This window comes from Plectropomus leopardus, chromosome 17 (genome assembly GCF_026936395.1).
Source record: "Plectropomus leopardus strain MGB_pleo_1.0 chromosome 17, ASM2693639v1, whole genome shotgun sequence".
Classification (NCBI taxonomy): domain Eukaryota; kingdom Metazoa; phylum Chordata; class Actinopteri; order Perciformes; family Serranidae; genus Plectropomus; species Plectropomus leopardus.
Window position 1 is genome coordinate 5832337 of NC_142192.1, and position 19702 is coordinate 5852038.

General features: G+C 38.6%; 1 protein-coding gene across 2 annotated transcripts in view; it reads left to right on the top strand.

Annotated features, from left to right (window-relative positions):
* khdrbs3 (KH domain containing, RNA binding, signal transduction associated 3) overlaps nucleotides 1-19702 on the top strand; it is a 141621-nt gene that overhangs the window by 45100 nt on the left and 76819 nt on the right. For both annotated transcript variants that reach the window (XR_015779489.1, XM_042507091.2), the window contains exon 2: nucleotides 15438-15556. Coding sequence is in view for 1 of the 2 variants with exons in the window: in XM_042507091.2 (XP_042363025.1) it covers nucleotides 15438-15556 (119 nt within the window). In the remaining variant the exon portion in view is untranslated. The remainder of the gene's footprint in view (nucleotides 1-15437; nucleotides 15557-19702) is intronic.

Consider the following 19702-nt stretch of genomic DNA (forward strand, 5'->3'; position numbering starts at 1 on the left):
TCAATGTTGCTGCAAATCATTGAGATATCCCAGGCTGTGACAATAAAAATTCAATCAGTCAATCAATCAATCAATCTATCAACCCTACATTACCTTTGTAAGATACTGATACGTGACATACTGAATTTAAGCCAATCTGTGATCCTTTTTTCCAACCTATACACATTTGGTGAAACTGTAACTGTTTCACAACATTACATGTATTAAACTGTGAAGGTCAGCAAATAGGAACCATTCTGTCAATGGCAGAAGCAATAATTTTCAAAACGGTCCTGTAGATTATATTCAAAGGTAGGAACATACAAGCTATGGCAACAACAACAACGATAATAATAACTTTGTTTATAGAGCACTTGTCATACAAGAGATGCAGTTTAGAGTGCTTCAGAATAAAAAATGTCACAAAAAAGAAAAAAGACAACAAGATTAGACAATCCAAAGACAGGCGGTGATAAACAAGATATAAAAGTCAGAGAAGAAAGTACAGAGACCAGTAAAAATACCAGAATTGATATAAAATAATAATTATACGAATAACATTAATTAAAAGCCAGACTAAATAACTATGTTTTCAGCTGTTGTTCACAGAGCCTGCTTTTCCTATAGGTTCCGGAGGGGTATTCCATAATTTTGGAGCATAAATCTGCATTGCCCATTTTCTTGCTATTGTGTGTTTAAAAACCCAGCAGCAGAAGATCTGAGAGCTCGTGACTGATTAAAAACAGAGAGTCTACAATGTAGGCCAGTCCCAAACCATTCAGAGCTTTAAAAACAAGTTAAAGAACCTTAAAGTCTAATCTGAAGGATACTGGGAGCCAGTGGAGTGTAGTTAAAACTGGAGTAACATGCTCCCTATATGTGTTATGTGGTCGTATGGGTTGGAGGACTTTTGGGGTAGCCATGATGCAAGCACAAACACATAGTTAAAAAAAAAGAAAAGAAAACAAAGTGCTTTAAAATGCTGCTGGGAAACTGTCATTAACAGAGCCCTATGGAGTTTTATTCTCGTCTGTTTACATTTTGCATTAAAATACATTGTTTATATCCTTGATGTCAAATGCCTTGAATGCATTTCCTCCCATAAAGAATTTGCAAGGCTGATTGTGTTTTTCTTAAATTTGAGACCTTGCCTTTTTTGTAGCTAATGTTTTTCACTTTCTGCCGTAGTTAGGCCGCGTCCTCACATCTACAGTCTTCAGCTTTAATTGACTGATTCTAGTTTACTGTAGCTCCAGCCCCAGTGACAACTGGTGACACCTTCTCCAATATAATATTTACAATATTTACAACCCCAGCAGATGCCTTTGAGCAGTCATGAAAATAAACAAGCACATGGATTTTTGTTGATTTGATAGAGATGCAAAAATTAGCCTGTTTTTATATTCGGGGCAGCTGCTGTATGTTGTCAGTTACAATCCATCCTTGTTATTGAAATATCATCTTAATGGAAATCGATCTCACAGCGTGTGTGGTTCATCTTCAACTCCTCCGATGGATCTAAAAACTCTCATAAAAACAACAGTTTCATGTATTCTAATCTATTGTGTGAAAACAGAATATTTGATGATATTTTGAATTATGTATGGGGGGAATATTATTAACCCATATAAGATGTTTGAGCATCAAACTCGTTGCATATTCAGCATTTTTTCGGCTACACTTTTGAGTGTTCTGTAAATTTGCTTTTGAACTAACATCCAGTGTATAAAGCCTCGTCAGCAGGTTATACAATGTGTCTTATTATAATATTCATTAATACACCTCTGTCGTGAGGTGATGTGATGGCAATGTCACAGCTCTGTTTGAAGGGTTTTTTTTGTGATCGGTAGCATTTGTTTTCTTTGGTAAATATTCAGTAATGGACGTTTTATTGTTTCTTAACAGCTCAGCAAAAGTGTCTCTATCAGTCAAAAAGTCTCCTTTAACAAAGAGTTGAGTCATGATATGGTAACTGCACTGAATAACCGGGTTTGTGTCCAATATTTGAACTAAACTGCTGACATCTTTATCTTTTGAAGTGCGAGAGGTGGGTCTTTGCATTCAGTTGGATGACGGTTATAAAGCGATGCCAAAATGAACACTTGCACATCCTTTAATGTCTCTTGGCTTCTTCTCAACTTCATTTCAGCTGCCTCTTTGGACTGCTAAGTGGAAACACAATGGCTTATACTTTTAAAAGACCAGTTTGGTGAGAGAATGCATTCATTTAGGAGCAAGGAAATCTTGGAAAGTTATACGTTAAGTCCCTTCCCAACCACAATAGTGGACCACTATTTTTTTGCATTAAAAAACAAAACAAAATGTATTGCAGTTCATGGAAAGAGACAAATCATTTTTGAGTTATACCATGAGTTATATATATGATGTTTGTCAATTTAAAAGATAATTTTGCTCATCAAGAAAGTCGCACCTTGTCATAGATTTGTCATAGTACCGTTTAGTTCTTTGTGAAACTGCTCAGTGAGCTACATCTCTCGTCTCAAATGATATACCTGGCTAACACTAGCTAGCTAGCTAGCTTGGTAACTTAGCTATGTTACAAGCACAAAGTTAACATTATTCAACCTGATGTGTATTCTGCTACTTGCACATTTTAACCCTTGAAACCTGGATCTACATCACTTTTAGCAAGCAGCACACTTTAGTAAGCAACTTTATTAAGCAACTTGGCAAGAAATGTCCTTGGAATAGCAAGAAATGAACAGAATAAGAACATTTTTACAAAAAATAATCTTGTTCAAAAAACTTTCAACTCAGTCATTCAGTTCATTTTACTGACACCATGAAGACCAACGAAGAGGTAATACTGGTAGAGTAAACAAGAAAGATGCAATAAAGAGGATGAATTAAACAATTTAATTCTATTTCTATCTTTGCTGTTTTATGTCAAAGGAATTAAAAGCCCGTCCCATATAGACACTTGTCCCAAATATAAGCCTGCTGAGTTCTGTGGTTTAAGCAAATAATAGCCCGGGCTATTAATTGAAGCTTCATGGTAGTCTAATTGTAGGTTTCACTTCTTTCGGTTATCTCTTTTAATCATGTTTAACAACCAAAATCTTTTCAGACTGAGGTTTGTGAAGCAAAAACTTATCAAATAGGGGTTGGTGACCTAATTTGTATCAATTTAGAGGTTCTTGACTAGAAAAAGATTGAGAACCACTGCCACAGGTTACACCAGCAGGGGATGGACTTTGCCTCTCTTTCTGGGGAGAACTTTTCAAGGACACCAATTTTTTTTTTTTTTTTCCACAAGTGTAGTGTATTGCTAACTTTCAGATTTTTTACCCAGTTTTCCTTTCACTCGTCCTTCACCTTGTTAACCCCGTAGGGCTTTAATGTTACACACACGTCATTGCGCATAGAATGCGCTTTTAAAAAATTTTAGATAGTTAGTGGGTGTTAAGGTTGTAAAGAATTTTAACCCTTGAAATGCCAGGTTTTTGTTATGATGCCACTACATATGGCAATATAATAGTAGTATATAATATACTACATACAAGTAGTTTTTTTTTTTTTTGCAGCAACATTGGCTGTGATAGTGCACTTTTTGGAAAAAGCATGCATTTTCTCCATATGCCAAATGAGGGGAGAAAAATGATATTATCAGTTGTAGCAAGGTAAAAATTAGGAAAAAAGCCCAGAATGACACCCAGAAATAATACAATGCATGTTTTTATGCTTTGATGGCTGTGGGATCAAAAATTGCAGTTTGAATGGGCTTCGGTGGAGCATGTTTTGCACTTAAAAGTATGAATGTAACAATTTTGTTTACACAGTATATTTTAGACTTATTGTAGGAGCTGAGCTGGTAATTCCAAGATAATAAAAAAACACAGTCTTGCCAAATGTTTTGCCATATGCATGAACACAGCCAAAATTATAAAAAAAAAAAAAGAAAAGAAGAATACAAAGCACATAAAATGCACAAAAAGTCCCTAAGGGGTAAAAAAAAAAAAAATCCCCACTAATTCAAATTATTTTAAGCCACATGTGACCATGCCATAGCACAACAGGTAAACCTCTGGATACTCACAGACACTTCCTGTTGATGCCTTATCCTGTAAAACCTCCATCTCTCTGCTGTGCTGTTTAATGCAGCTGCTCATGATTTCATGGATGAGGACAAATTTGTAAAGCAAAATCCTCTGGCAGGTTGAGAACACTTTGATAATCTCCTTGCGAGCAAGTCTTTAAATGAACAGGTGCCAAGATAAATGCGCCCTGCAACTATCCTTATGATAAGCAAACAACACAGGCCTAAAGTGTATGGGATGCTGTCACATGAGGTAGCAGCCTGTAGCCATTCTGGCATATTTAAGGCGAGTTGGAGCCTTAAAGGTCTTAAACAAGCATGTGCACTTGAAACAACCCCTCCACCCAAGGGGATCTTCAGGGAACTTTAATGTTCTTACGCAACCGTTTTTAAATTGGTGACTCACCCCCCGGGGGATGACAAGAACATTCCTAAAGATCCCATGATTTTTGCAGTAGAAATGTTCTTTTGTATTTGTCTGATGCTCTCGCCATTACCAGTGAGTTTGGCGGATTAAGATCATCTGCTCCCATACGCTTCCATAAGAGGACAGACTTTGACTTCCACAGAGACCCACAGAATGGAGTCCCTGACTGGCTGGATGTATTTATGATGCTTCACAGGCCGGATACTGAAATGAAAGAGGCACCACTCGAGGGGTTCTCTGTCTTAATCCGTGGACATTATCTCTACACTGTAAGCGGGTCTTGGCTCGTTACCTCGCAGTAGAGAGCCAGACTGGCAGGGTTGCAGGGAGAGAGGCAGAAAGGGAAAGGGAAGGAGGGAGGGCCTTGCCCGGCCGCCGAGAATGTAATCTCCAGATTAGGGGGCGAGACGAATTCCTGCTGCCAGCCTGACCTTGTCAAGGCAATGGAGGAGCCAGAGTGAAATTGAGATTTCAGGACAGGAGCGAGTCGAGTCGTTTTTTTTTTGAGCGTTAGCGTTTCTCTTTCAGGGGTCACAGCCCTGACACCATGATTCACGCTAAATGCGTGTGGTCACACTGGTAGCACACATGAAATGTGTGTGGGGCAAACTGTTTCTGGCACTAAGCATACTGCCTGAAAGCCTCTGCAGTCTGTCAGTCTAATGCAGTCTTTACGGGACGAGGAGACAACATAAAAAAAGTCCAAAGTGCTGCAGTTTCTCCTAATTTGTCGAGACTGGGAAACGTTCTAAATTTTGAACTAATGTGTTAAGACAGTGTGTATTAGTATTTAGACATGGATGAAGATTTAGTTGCCCTGCGTTACACTTACAACAACTGAATATTTGAATACTGCCAGTCTTTAACCCTTTGAAACCTGAGCAAATAAACTCGATTTATTTTAAAAACTTGGGAAGAAGGCAATGAGCATAAAAAGAAGAAATGACCCCAAAAAATTATCGAGAAAAAAAGTAAAACTTACCAGAAAATTACCTGCAAAGTACCTGCAAGTGCTTAAAATACTAATTGCTTAAAATACTAGTAATTGCTAGAGTACAAGTACAATTATTTAACATGAATCTGCAGTGTATGCTTAAGTTACATAAGTTTTTCAATGTACATTTTAAAAGAGGGAATATCACTTTTTTTTCGGTTTCATTACTAATAAGTCATGAACACTGTTGCTCAGATCAGAAATCTTAGAGGTTTTGCTTGCTGCTACAGCCAGAGGATCCTCACACCAAAAGTTTGTCATGGCTATTGTAAACTTTAGCAAGGCTTGATTTAATTGACATTAATGAATCAGTTAACTGTCTTATTACTCTTTTGTGCTAATTTTATATTTTAGTTAACCCTAACCCTACCATCATTCCATACCTGCCACTTAGGGCTGGGACATATGGCTTTAAAATAATATTGTGGTATTTTAAGGCTCTAGCTAGCTCTATATACATGATAAATATTTTGATATTTTATGTCCTTTAAGCTAACCTGACCTCCAGTTACAATAAAGTAGCTACTGAATAAGCTAGTGTCAACTTTTAATAAAATACAGTTATTATAAATGCTGTGCTTTTATATTGAAGAATCCGGCACGTCTATGGACGTGATGCTTCGGGTCAACAGTTGGATGTTGGCATTAGTGGACAGTTAAACAGATACCGCGGTGCCTTTAACTGTGAGAATTCAGTCACTGTGAGTGCGCAAAAATCTGACAACTCTCCAGTTATTTCCAGGTTGCACTGGTGCTCTGTAGGTTGCACTCCCACTTTGTGGTTGTGAAATGTGACTAAATAGTCACGCTCTGGAGCTCTACAAAAGCCCTGCTTTGTGTGTGTGTCTGTAGTAGGTGAAGAGTCGTAGAACAGATTGAGAAAGCCAAAATGCTGGTGGCTTATAATGACGATATGACAGTTTACACTCGATGTTTGCGACATAGTCATTACTTGTAACAAGCTGCGATACCTTGAGTATATTTGATATCTAAAATGAGATGGTTCATCTTAAGGGTTATGCAGTAATAAAGCTGAGTATATTCTTTATTTCATCCATCCCTAGAGTCACTGCGGTCACAGTTCAGCAAATTACCCAGTCGTCAGAATAAATGTTGCCATTTCAGCAAACCACAGCTACATTAAAATTATATGTTATTAGAATTGAATTGAAACATTGCTTTTTTGTGTGTTTTCAAGAATGCTGCGATTATATTAAGGCAGAAAAATGACTTGGTTAGGAGAAGCAATGCATCCTCAGAGCATGTTTGTGTGATATCCAATGCAAATGCAGAACATTTTGTACAAAGCGAATGTTGTTATCTTTTTTTAGGTTACTGTGGTTAGGTTTAGGAAAGAAACATGGTGAGGACATACCTCAGAATGACTCAAACAGTGCTGACAATGATGACTTGCTAAAAAAAAAAGATTGTCTGCAGCTTGATTGCATCACGCTTTGGCGCAATGCCACCCACCATCCGCTACACCTCCCGATAAAAGTGTCAGTTCATAATGCTATGTCATTTTAGAAACGTTGATAAGATACTGCATATGTGACTGAGCCAAAGCAAAACCTAATTTGTCGTGTTCAAATATTTATTATTAAATAAGCAAAAGCCAGCATTAAAATTAAAGAAACTTGTTTAAATGTTGCTGATTGGTGTATAGAAATATGTGCCATTACCTTTTTTTCCAACTAAGCCTCACCCACTTTAAACCAGTGAAAAAAAAGGAGGAAAAAAACAACAAAAAAACCTCGAAACCAAGCAACAACAAAAGTAATGTAACATGTAAGATCCTATTGCATATTGTAGGAAACTGATTAAGAACATATGTTTCAGGGTCATTAAATATGTTCACAACTTTTTATAGCTTCCATCTTGAACATCCTCACACTTAAGTTTGAACATTTCAGCGTTCTGAATGACCTGGATGTCCTTTGATTGTGTTTATATAAGCATGTTCTGGTGAATAGAAATTGGAAAATGAGAATAATGATGCAGCATTCATGTTTGAGCATTTCATTTATTTGACCCCGTAATTGCAAAACAACAAAATAATGACTGTGTCGGCCGCAGACAGCAGCATGCCGCATCAGTCACAGAAAGGAAGCGGCAGAAAGCTGCCAATAAACTAGCATTGTGCTATTTATACCAGATATATTTTCATTGCCTCAGACGCTCGTCGGAGCAGAAGAGAAACTCACTGTCTTCCAATTTTCAATTCAATTATTTACGCAAGGAATCTCACTGTGAGCTTAGCTCGTCTGTGCAGGTGCATTCTGTGTGTGCTGCGCTGAAATGGAGAGCCGTGCAAATGTTAATAACATTCATAAAACACTAATGGATACAGTAAAATAGACAGTTTTGCAGGTATTTCATGATTAGGAATGTGAGCAGCATCGCATTGAAAGAACAAATGTAACTCAACACATAACGTTTGACATCAGACACAATAAAAGTTCCCATACCAAGTTGTTAATTTAAATGTCAGATGTTCCTCCTGTTATTTTAGACCAAAGGAATGTCTCTGAATAGTGCATAAAGGTGGATATAACTCCTGACAGTCTGTATTTACTGCAGCTAAAAGGTTTCTGTGAGAGACATTTATTGCCCCAGGGCACCACACTTAGATAAATACCACAGTTAGATAAATACCTGTAGGTTGAGCCACTGACATAAAAAACGGTGGCATGAAACGCTTTTTTATGTACAATTAATTCCAAAGCACCAGTCAGTTCCGCTAAATTGAACCAAGATATGGGGTTATATGGCTCCGTGCGCTCTGTGAAAAAAAACGCTTTTCATTCATTTCCATGCTGCCGTCATCCATAGCTCTTCGCTTAGAGCATGAAAAGGTGTCATAAGATCTGTAATCCAAAGTCTGTGTCGACATAATTCAAAGTTTGAGACACAAAAAGCTGTATGAATACCCTTGAACATCCAAAGCCACTGTGAGGTCTTGGATAATTAGTGTTTGAATCATTGCATGCACCAGGGAGAATGTACTTCTCATTATATTTGTTAGCTGTGAACTTTTGTTCACACATATTGTTTACCGAAGTGGCACCACTAAGGGCACCCAGATTGCCTTATTAGAGAGCTGCTGACCTAATGCTATTTTTCCACATTTAAATTAAAGTAGCACTGACTCTTAACACTTATAATATACATTGTAGGTAATCAGTTTTGGGAAATGAAATTTGGATAATTTAAAAAGTAAACATTATTTTATATTCCAATGTAAAGCAATTATTCCCAGTAGATTGGTGTTTTTACGTGCGTAACAGTGCATTTGTTATCCTTCAGCATGCGTTTGGTGACTGAGTGAACACAATTTTTTTCTGTTTAAAATAAAAATGTACTTCATTTTTGTGGAATACAGGTTTTTTTAAAAAATCTTTGCCAAGATTTAATTGAGAAGATTGCCACCTCTCACATGTCTGTGTGGTATATTTGGAGTGATGGCAAAAAGGATGATGCGCCTAACTTAGCATTAAGACGGGAAGAAGGGAAAAGGGGCTAACACAGTGATACTGGGTGAAGAATTAAACTTATAAGCGCCACCTTGAAAAAACAAATTGTTTTTTTTTTTTAATGTTTTGGCTTTTACATAGGTAAGACAAACAGCTATGATATTTTGTAAGCTTTTTAAAGTATTGTTAGGCCTATATTTGGGCTGTGAAAAGAGCTATGCTAGCTGTTATGTCATTATGCTAAGCTAGGTTAGCTAGCTAGGGATTCAGTTCAGGTCTAGAAATCAATAGTTTCAACTGAAACAGAACTAAAACTTTGCCTACTGCTAGCTTGGTTAGTATGGTTAACCGCTATAATGCTAAAGCAAATTTTTGACAGCCAAATTATATAAAAAATTACCCCCGATACAGTTGTCATGAAAGAGGATTTTTTTTTTACTGTCAACACTTTTATTTCTGCTGTAAAGTTATTTATTTAAAAAAAAAACCAAACATGTATTATTATTTTTTTCATTACAAGGCCATCTGGAGACTGACTCCCTCAAGTGGCCATTAATGGAACTACAGTTTTTAGCACTTCCTCGTTGACTTAACTGATTCTTAAACATGTTTTGCTTTGCGGTTTAATTTTATATAAACACATGAAAAGAAATCTTCAGGTACAGCTTCAGAATAAAGTGGTTCTCATCTATTCTGTTTGCATTAGTGTTGCCGATCGTAGCCGCTTTCCTATATTGATTATTGGTAAAATCAATGATCGATAAATCATCATTTGAAAAAAAAGAACATAAAAACTTTGCTTATTTCAAACAATACCATATGTGTTTTGTCCTCAATTACAGTTAACAACCACACATTGCATATACTTTGACAGCATTACATAACCTATCGATTAATTGATTAAATTTCACATGTTCCATTAAAGTCTTAACAACCAATTAGTCAATATTTGATTAATTGTTATCATCACTAGTTTGTCATTACAGATCAGAGTGAGACAGTAAACGTATTACATGTATAACAAGGTGACACACAATCCTCCCGCTGTGTTTGTGAATCTCTTGTCCGGTAACAAGGGACACACCCTTCTTTCAGACGCTGTTTTTCTGATGTATCGCACCCCTCAACACGAAATTGCGAGACTTAATGACCCAATAGCCTCGTCCCCAACTTGACTCTCCGGGACGCAGCTGAAGTCATGCATAATCCCACAAAATCTACCCAGCTTATGAATTTTAAATGGGGAGGCCTAAATCACAGAGCTGCTTTTAAGTGAATCCATTTCTAATAAAAAGGCAGACAGCCGGGATGGTGTCCAGTTGTCGGGTGTTGTCACCCAGGCTCATGCATTTTATAGAATGTAAATATATTTTTATTGTATGGAATGGTTGTAAAGCTGACATATATGATAAGGACAAGAAAAAACTCTTGAGGAGCTGAAACAAGAAGAGCAGAGAGGCAGACACTGTTTGTGCTCTTTGCTTAAAGGGTAGATGTGGTTTATAACTCTGGTACTATTTTAGTGGCTTAAGAGTCAGCAAGTGAATGGTTCTGATCTGGGGTTGATATTAAGCAACAGCATTTGCTTTTGAAGCTTTGCAAAAAAAAAGGAATCTGGTTTTTGATGTCAATATGTGTCTGCTGCTTGGAGACCCACATAGAATAAATGGAGAACGTATTGAATTAAAAAAGATATTCTTAAGATATCTTTTGTTTGACACCATGCACTCTGGAGGAACCTCTTGGCCTTAACATTGTTGCATATGCACGTACATTTATCCCCCCCCCGACGAGGGCAGCTGCTTCAACATGTTGGTTATATTTATTGCTGAAGAGCAGCGGGATTCTTTTCATTCCTGCATTTAAATTAGAGTCATGTAACCTTAGATGAGCTGCAAATCTACACAGTATAGTATTATATTCTTTTTGCTTTTCCGAAGCCTGAAATAGTTATTCATAATTCCGGTTTATTAAAATGTGGGTCTTGTAATACTGGCCTTCAAGGTTCGGGATGCTTAAAACAAGTAGTTTGCACAAGTACATTTACTAGTACAAGCCAGTTTTCGTGGGGGTGGTGAGGTGCAAAGAATCATACAAATGGGGACAATGGCACACACTTTTCAACTGTCTCTCCTCGAAAACAATCATCCGTTGCATGATGAAAAGTTGCTTGAGTAGATGTGTGAAGTATCAACAAGTAAACTTGAGTCAGTCAGTCAGTGTCGAGCCCCGGCTAGCTGTCAAAAAGCACTGTTCACTGTTTCTGTAGAATGTTAAACTGAAAGGAGCATATGAGTTGGGATGTTTGTGAAACTGTACTTAAAACTTTAAAATTAAACTAAACTTGATTTTTTATGCATCTGTGCTGGCAATAGCTCAGGCCAAAAAAAAGTTCAAATTGTTAAGATTTGACACAAACATTCACTTGGACTCAATGATAAGCTGAGTTGATTTTGGTGGTCAAAGGACAAAGGTCAAAGTTATTGTGACCTTCTTTGCCTCATTCTTGTGGATGCAATACCTTAAGAACACCTTGAGAAAATTTCTTCAGATTTGGCACAAACGTTCAAGTGGACTCAAAGATATTATGGTGATCAAAGGTCAAGGACACAGTAACCTTGCACTTGTCTCATTCTTGTGAATACAATATCTCAATAACACTTAAAGGGAATTTCTTCAAATTTGCCACAAATGTTTGAGTGGACTCAAGGATAAACTGAGTAGATTTTAGTTGACAAAGGTCAAAGGTTAAGTCACTGTAAACTTGCATCCATCTCATTTTTTGTGACTGCAATATCTTGAGAAAGCCTGGAGGGAATTCCTTCAGATTTTACGCTGACATCAACCTAAATTCAAGGATGTACCAATTAGATTTTGGTGGTCATAGGTCAAAGATCAAGATCACTGTGACCTTGCATCCACCTCATTCTTGTGAACGCTATATCTCAAGAACACCAATAATACATTTCTTCAAATTTGGCACAAACATTTGAGTGGACTCAAAGGATGAGCTGAATACAAAAAAGTCAAGGTCACTGTGACCTTGTATCTGTCTCATTTCAGTGAATGCAATATCTGAAGATGGCCTTTAGGGAGTTTTCTATAATTTGGCACAAATGTCCACTTGGACTCAAGTGAACTGATCAGATTCTGGTGGTTAAAGGTCCAATGTCATGGTACCTCATAAAACATATTCTTGGCCTTAACTCAAGACCCTTGAGTGCCCACCTTGGAACTGTACTGATTGTACAGATTTTCTGTGCTGCTAGGGGGAAGATGTGTGTGAGGCGTCCATGTTTTCACAGACATGGATGTAAACTGTAAGTGCAACTTGACTGGTGTGCGGAGGCAGTTTACCTTTAGACAGGTAATCTCACTAAGAGACGCATTCTCATTTGGGAGACCTGATAAAACTTCATATCCACTAGTGATATTTGTTGACCCAAAAGTAACTTTTGAGGTTAGGGGCCATCAGGCCATGGCTAATGTCAGACCCTGATTTTGGAGCCTCAGAAACCAAAAATAATTCAAGACTCAGTAAGGCAAAGGAATGCAAATGCTGCTGCTCTTCAGCAATAAGAATAACCAAAATGTTTCAGCAGCAACAGCCCTCATCAGGGGAAATGCATGTACATACATATTCAACAATATATAGGCCAAGTGGCTCCCACAAGAGCAAATAGAGTCAGACATCACATATCTTCAGGAAATGTCCAATATTGAATATTTCATCCATTCATTCCATTTGGGTCTTAAAGCAGCTGAGACACATTAGCTTTAAAAGCTTTATTAACCCACTGAACTTTTGTCACTCTTCATGTAGCACAAGCTGGATGTGTTGTTGAATGGAAGGTGTGTATTCACATAAAGGGCAGCAGCCACAAAAATCGAGAAAGAGACGCCTGGTGATATTTTTCAGTGAACTCCAGGAGTCTAAGGCACTGATTTAATAAAGGTAAAGCATTGCGCTTTGCAGAATTACAACATGCTATCCATTTGCAGCCGGTAGAGAAGAGTCTCATAGAACTGGAAGGGAAAAAAAAACAAAAAAAACAACAGGCACACTGTGCTTGTGTCAGTGATGCATGTTTAAATCTCTTTCTTTTGAACACTTGGCGACAACTCGGAGATGGAGGTGGTTCTTAGTTCACATTTTCTCCCTCATAAACTGCGGCACAAACAAGATCCCTTTTAGTTAATTCACACCAGCTGATTGTGCGTTGCCATGTTCAGAGGGTGAGCTCATTTCAAGCTGCAGTTTGGCCGCTTCTTCCACCTGCTGATTGATTGCCGTGTTCTGCCGGGGCTTATTTGGACTTGAAATGCAACATTTTCTTTGCGGGTGAGATGGAAAACATTTTTGCTGTGAGCTTGAAAAATAAAACATTACACGACTTGCAGTTGAAACGCAATCTCAGTCACAATCTCCCAATACATCAGAGCCTGGATGTTTTGAGGACAACGCCTGGCGAAGAAGGAAACTCCAGTCTTGGCATGTTGCTAGGCGATGCATTAATATTAATGTTGTCTTCTCCTCTGAATGTGTGCACTCTGTGCCCCCCTTGGGATAAACTGAAGCTTAAAGATATCTCCATCTCACTGATACTTCTTTTTATCCTCGTTAAAACTCATATCAAAGGTTTTAATTACATTCTGAAAATGTGTTGCTGCAGAGCTTTGTTGGGAAATCTTTATTGCGTTTATCGTTTGCTGTGCTGATATGTGTGTCTCATTCCTGACCTCGCATAATTGAAAAATCAGTATGTGTACATCTGTTTGAATTTATCATGTTTTCAGATTGAAACAGAACTCATTTCGCTTGAATCTAATCACCATCACATCTAATTTTCAATCAATCATCAAAAATCTCAATTAAAACGTGAGCCGCAAAGGTACAGCATGACATTTTCTGCGGTTTAATCATATTTTTTCCCATTAAAGTGTGGTTTTGAACAGGAAAAATAGATCTGTGATGGTGTTCGCCCTCTGTGTCACCTTTTCCCCTGCTGGGCTTTTAGCCTGGAGTCTTTGTCGTAGCCTCTCTCACACCTCTCGGCCGCCCTCTCTACAAAACCATTTTCCTGGCACTGAAACACAGATGTTATCCATCTGATTAAACGTTCAAGGTTACATCTCTAAATACATCAAAGTCTACCTCTCCCATAAGAAGAAGCGTGACAGCCAATGTTTTTGGTAGCCTGGAGGTGCAAATTCCACTGTCCTCCCCATAATTTTTTTCCCTGTAGAAGTAAATTGGTCTCTGCTCAAATTAAAAAGAATGATGGTGATGGAGGAACAGCCAATGGGAGAGATGAGTCCTGCTGAAGGGATCTGGAATCAGTTGTTAACAAAGAGTTAAGTAAATCTGCAGAATGATTAGTCAATCAAGAGAAAACTGATAATGATTATGATAACTGTTTAAGTCATTTAATCAAGCAAAAATTAAATTCACTGGTTCTAGACGATCAAATATAATTCTTTGTTCCATATCATTGTATTTAAAGAAATCACCTGGGGATAATTTATGATACCTTTGGAGTTTATTCTTACATTTTATTAACTGGCAGATTAAAGTTGTAGTTTAAAATGTTGGGAAGTCTGCTTACTTCCCTTTTTTTCCATAAAAGTGGGATGAAGAGATTGATACCAATTTCATATTTATGCCTTAAATATGGGGCTGCTGTTTTTATTATGTTTTTTATTAATACTTAATCTGACTATTATTTTCTTAGTTAATTAATAACAGGTTTAGTTTTTGAAATTATTTTGTTTTATTTTATTTTACTCTATTTTATTTTATTTTCTCATATTTTTAGACCCAAAAGTCCAACATCCCAAACAACATGTAACATGTAATAAAACAAAACAAAATATTGTTTGCGGACACCCTGTTTGAAAGTTTTCAGTGTAGCATTTGAGCCATAACCATCTCAGCTTTTTTAGGCTTTTTTCTTTGGAGCTAAAAAAAAAAAGGGTTTGTACCAGGCTGTAAGCATGTTTATTTCTTCTGTTAAGTTGGGATTTTTAACATTGGGGTCTTGGGGTCTAGGGGCATTGACTTGCTCTTGAGCCAGTCTCAAGTGGTCATTAAAGGAACTGCAGTGTTTCTCGCCTCCGCGCTAGCTTGTGACTTAGCTGTTACTAATTCTTGGTAAACAACAGCTGAGTGCAGCGACTGTGTTCAGCTTTCCTGAGTCTTGTAGTCACAGTAAGGTTGCCATGTTTGGTACCATTTGGCCTGAACAGAGACGTACGCCAAAATCTGTGAACACCAACTGTTTCTGGCAACTTGAGTTACAGCAGAAGACACTGTGCTGGATTGATGGAAAAAGTGTTATTTTGGTACGAGTGTTACATATTTTTTTGGAAAGCAAGCAAATAAGTCTATCTCCTAAAATGTTGAGCCATTCCTCTAATGTACAATGAGGATGTTTATTAGTTTTCATTTAGCTTTGTATATTTCTCGCTTGTCAACACCAACTCATGACTTTTCTTCTTTTGTTCCAGAAATTGAAAAAATTCAGAAAGATGAAGGGAAGGAAGAGGAGAAGTTCATTGACGTCGTCATCAACAAGAACATGAAACTGGGCCAGAAAGTTTTAATACCAGTCAAGCAGTTTCCCAAAGTAAGTGCTGTAGTACCACCACCAGAGACTTCTCCAAGAATGTGACGTGCACAGACAGAGAATTTTAGATTGGGATATTTATAGATAATGAAGCCAACTACAGTAGCTTCTGGTTTTGATTTGGATTCCTTACAAGCGCCACTTGACACTTTTTTGTTGATGCTTTATGTTATTAGATGTAACATATCTGGAGGATGGCGTACAGGCAGAGCGTCGGCTGACAGAACTGGGGTAGAACTATATTCGGGGATGTTAGTTCCCGTCTGCAGGATTGTTTAAGCTTTTGAGATGTTACATGTGTAATTTGCACTCCCCTCCCTCCTACACACACCTCACTATTACACTGACCTTGGTCAATGACGCTTTGATGTCTCGGTATATTAATTTGTCAATGAATATTTATGAATATATGATTCAAAGGAATTATCTCACAGCGGGTTTCATTTTTCTTGAGTGCGCAGTGGATTTCCTGTGATATTTGGTAGGTCCATGCACTTTAAGGTCTTCCCCAGATTGCAATGCAGCACGAGTCACATGTATAGAGTCCTAGACAGGCGGCTTCATGATGACCTCCACATGAAGCCGTTTTGAGCGATAACACTGTTGCCACATTTGAGAGCACTTCAGCCTCGCCCACTGCGAGGAGCCTTCAGTGTTTATTGGAGCCTCGCGCTCGGTGCATGACAGGGATGTCCCGCTGGGAGCGCGATGGGGAGGCTGGTGTAAAAGTGAGAGGGGCCGCTCTTAGACGGGAACATCACTCAAGTTTTCACCTCAGCGCTCCGGGGGGAAGGACGGCAGTAACCTGCAGTATGTGGACAGAGAGGACAGCGGGAAGGAAACACAGCACGGGAGTCACACACTGAGCCAATAAAGCTCCAGAGGTGCATTTAGGTTCAGTTTTCCCAAAACATGTTTCAACATCACTAGAATTTTAATGACATGCATGGTGAAATATCCGTTTAACATTCAAGGTGAAAAAAGTAGTCCGCACCCAGAATGTAATTCACCATTCCTTTGAAAAGCCATAAATTCAGCTCTGTGACATTCACATCCCCAGTCCACACTCTTTAATTTAAAATAATTGTGACCGAAAAATTAAAACTTGTGAACATCTGGAGCTTGTTAGGGTGACAGAGAAGGAAACAATCACCAATATCATTAGGAAGAGATTTTACAAAGGCTCTAAATTAGGGCTGGGCAATATAAAACAACAAAAGCACATGCTTAGGATTAGGATATAAAAAGCATGGATGGTAAGGTTTAGGCAAAAAAGGCACATGGAAAGGTGTAAAAAAAAAAAGAAAAAAACATTGCCTGTATGCCTATCACGCTGCCGTGGCAGGCTGCAGGTGGCAGCAGTTGACGACTTTGGAATGTAAACTAGATAGAATAGACCAAATTGTAGATATATTCACCAGAGACTGTTACACCTTCAAAGAGTTCAAAGATGACAGAAGGGAATGCTGGGAAATGCAGTTTTGGTGAGTGTTGTTGTTAGCGCTGTTTTAGCTTTTCCTGCAGATGATTGGGAGCTTGTCTTGTTATGTGTCGTTGCTTGAGTGAACTGACTCAACTCGTCTCTACATGTTCACATTCATGTACATGGCAATAGCAGTCTGAGTTACACTGCAATGAGCACTAGCATATTTCTAGCCAAAATTATTTTGAAAACAAGCTTTGTTTGAACCATATTTCAGTGCCTACATTTCAACCTGTATTTGTAGAACCTGCTCCAGAGGTTAATTATAGGCTTTAAAAGGAGAACAGTTATATAAACCCCAAATGTTTTGAAAAGGTTAGCCTTAAAAACCAAATTTAGAATAGTCCCAACATATGTCTAAATGTCTCAGTACCTGCTAATCAACCAATAAAAGCTCACTGGGTGGTTTTGCATTAACTCTGAGAACAAGTCATTCTTCTCCCCAGGTATTGACATGCCCTCTGATGAAGAGCTGACATTCATTTTTGGCGAGCCCCAAGGGCTGTGTATATGTACGTAGTGTCATCTGGGGGCTGATCTGTGTCTCCCAGGTTCACAGCTAAACAGATTTGCTTTGACAGCTTTGATAAGTAGAGCCACTAATACGCTGTTTAGAGCTCCAACAAGCCAGCGAAGGAAGACAAATTCAATTTGTTCTATCTGACAGGTAGCAATGGCAAGAGTGATCGTTGTGACTTGAATGGGTTTCCTCCTGAGCTCGCGAGCATCACCTTTTGGCTTCTGGCATTGAAGTGGCACAGACATTTTCCAAATAGCCGTTTAGCAGCACGTGCTGAGAGGTTAAATCCATCCTCGGCAAACATAGCTTTTTATCAGAACGAAGCGGGCAAGGACGCCACGCGGAGAGTTCCAGGCTGCTGATTCCTGGTGATGAAATGGAGCTGTTCCTCGGCCATGATTTTTAATACCCAACACTGATGAATTTTTCCACTTTCTAAGATATCGGCAAGAGTGATGATGTCGTAGTGTTGTAGCTCCGTTGTGTCACGGACACTTCAGCACTATAGTGAAAGTTCTGCAGCAGTGTCTTATAAATACTCACCCAGAATTATTTTTCTTTCAGAGAAAGATTGAATAGAAAACCTTGGCTACAGAGTTTTAAATCATGATTTAACCAACATGACACACAGTGTCACACCTACTCAGGAGCTAAAAATACCCCCACCTTTTTGAATGAGGATGCGTTATCAGCGCTCATCTGTATATTTGCCGGATCTGTGGGCCCTCTCTCAGAGAGCATTTTTGGCAGAAAGCACCACAGGCCATTAGCGAGGCGTAAGGAGTCCCACTGGTTTATTTCCAGTTCAGACTGTGGCTTCTCTCAGCGCTGGGAGCGGTGATTTATCCTTCTGCTGTCGTTCCTGTCCTGCTGTCCTCAGCACAATCAGTCTGCGCCCGGCTCTCTGCGAGCACACCTTTCGCCAGGCTCGCAGTATTACATTCAGCAAATGATGAAAAGATCTCAGATGCCTCCTCCCTCCCCCCCTCCCCCATCCTGCACCCCCTTCAAGTTATGTGTGATTAATCATACATCCTTTCTCTCCGTGTGTCCACTGTCTTTCTAATCATCCACATGACTTTTTTTCCCTTTCAGTCGGTGCAACAATTCAAATCTTCTTTTTTTGTAGTTTGTATTTTATTTGTTTTTATTTTGGGTGCTGCTAACACAGAGAGCAGCAGAGCAGCAGGAGATAACCTGTGATTAAACACATCAGTTTTTCTTCTGGTGATTATAGACAGCAGTAGCAGCACAATCCTCTCACACAGTTTAATGACATGAAGAAGCACAGGAGCCCAGGCAGGTTTTTGTAAGTCCCATAATCCCTTGTGATAACTAAAGCATTAGCAAAACCCCAAAGCATCAATCACAGTAGGAGTCAGATGGATTTTGATTTCTGATAAACAGCAGGGATTACAGTTATGTGTTCAGTAAAACTATATATTTGGAGGATTGTCCACATGAGGTGGAGATGTGTGCGTATGTGTGTGTGTGTGTGTGTTTGTGTGTGTGTTGTGCCTGTGTGTGCTCGCCTCTGCACACGTATCGACTGGCTGCTGATGTGTTCAAATGTCCAGATTAAGACTTCTCCGTGACATTTTCTGGCATTAGCAGAACAAATATGAAGCAAATCTGCATGATCTCTTTTTAAATAGTCAGGAACTTAAAATAGCGCCAAACAAATACCATTACATCATGTCACTCTATTGTCTATAATACTGTCTGGAGTGGCTCAAGAAAGTGGATAAGAACAAGTTGTAAAAAATATATATATATTATAAAGTTGGATAAGCCTGCTGCAGAGCCTGGGGGAAGGAAAAATGAGCTGCTGGAAAAAAATATAATCCAAGTAGCAAATAGGTTTCCCATCAAAATGTCATACAAAATAGGATAGAAATGTATATAAATGTATTTAAATGTAAATTCTATCTGGCAGAGTTAGAATATCAAGTAATAAAGTGGTTACCCGATTAAGCCCCTTACCATGTTAGTGAGTTGAAATTCTACTGTACACTCAAACTAAATCACAATAGATCAAACTGTCACAAATTGCACAGTCGGGGCTTGTAGGGGCCCCTTGGGGATCTGAGGACCTCAGGCAGTTTCCTGCTTTGCTCAGTCAGTAGACCTTCACATTTTTAGC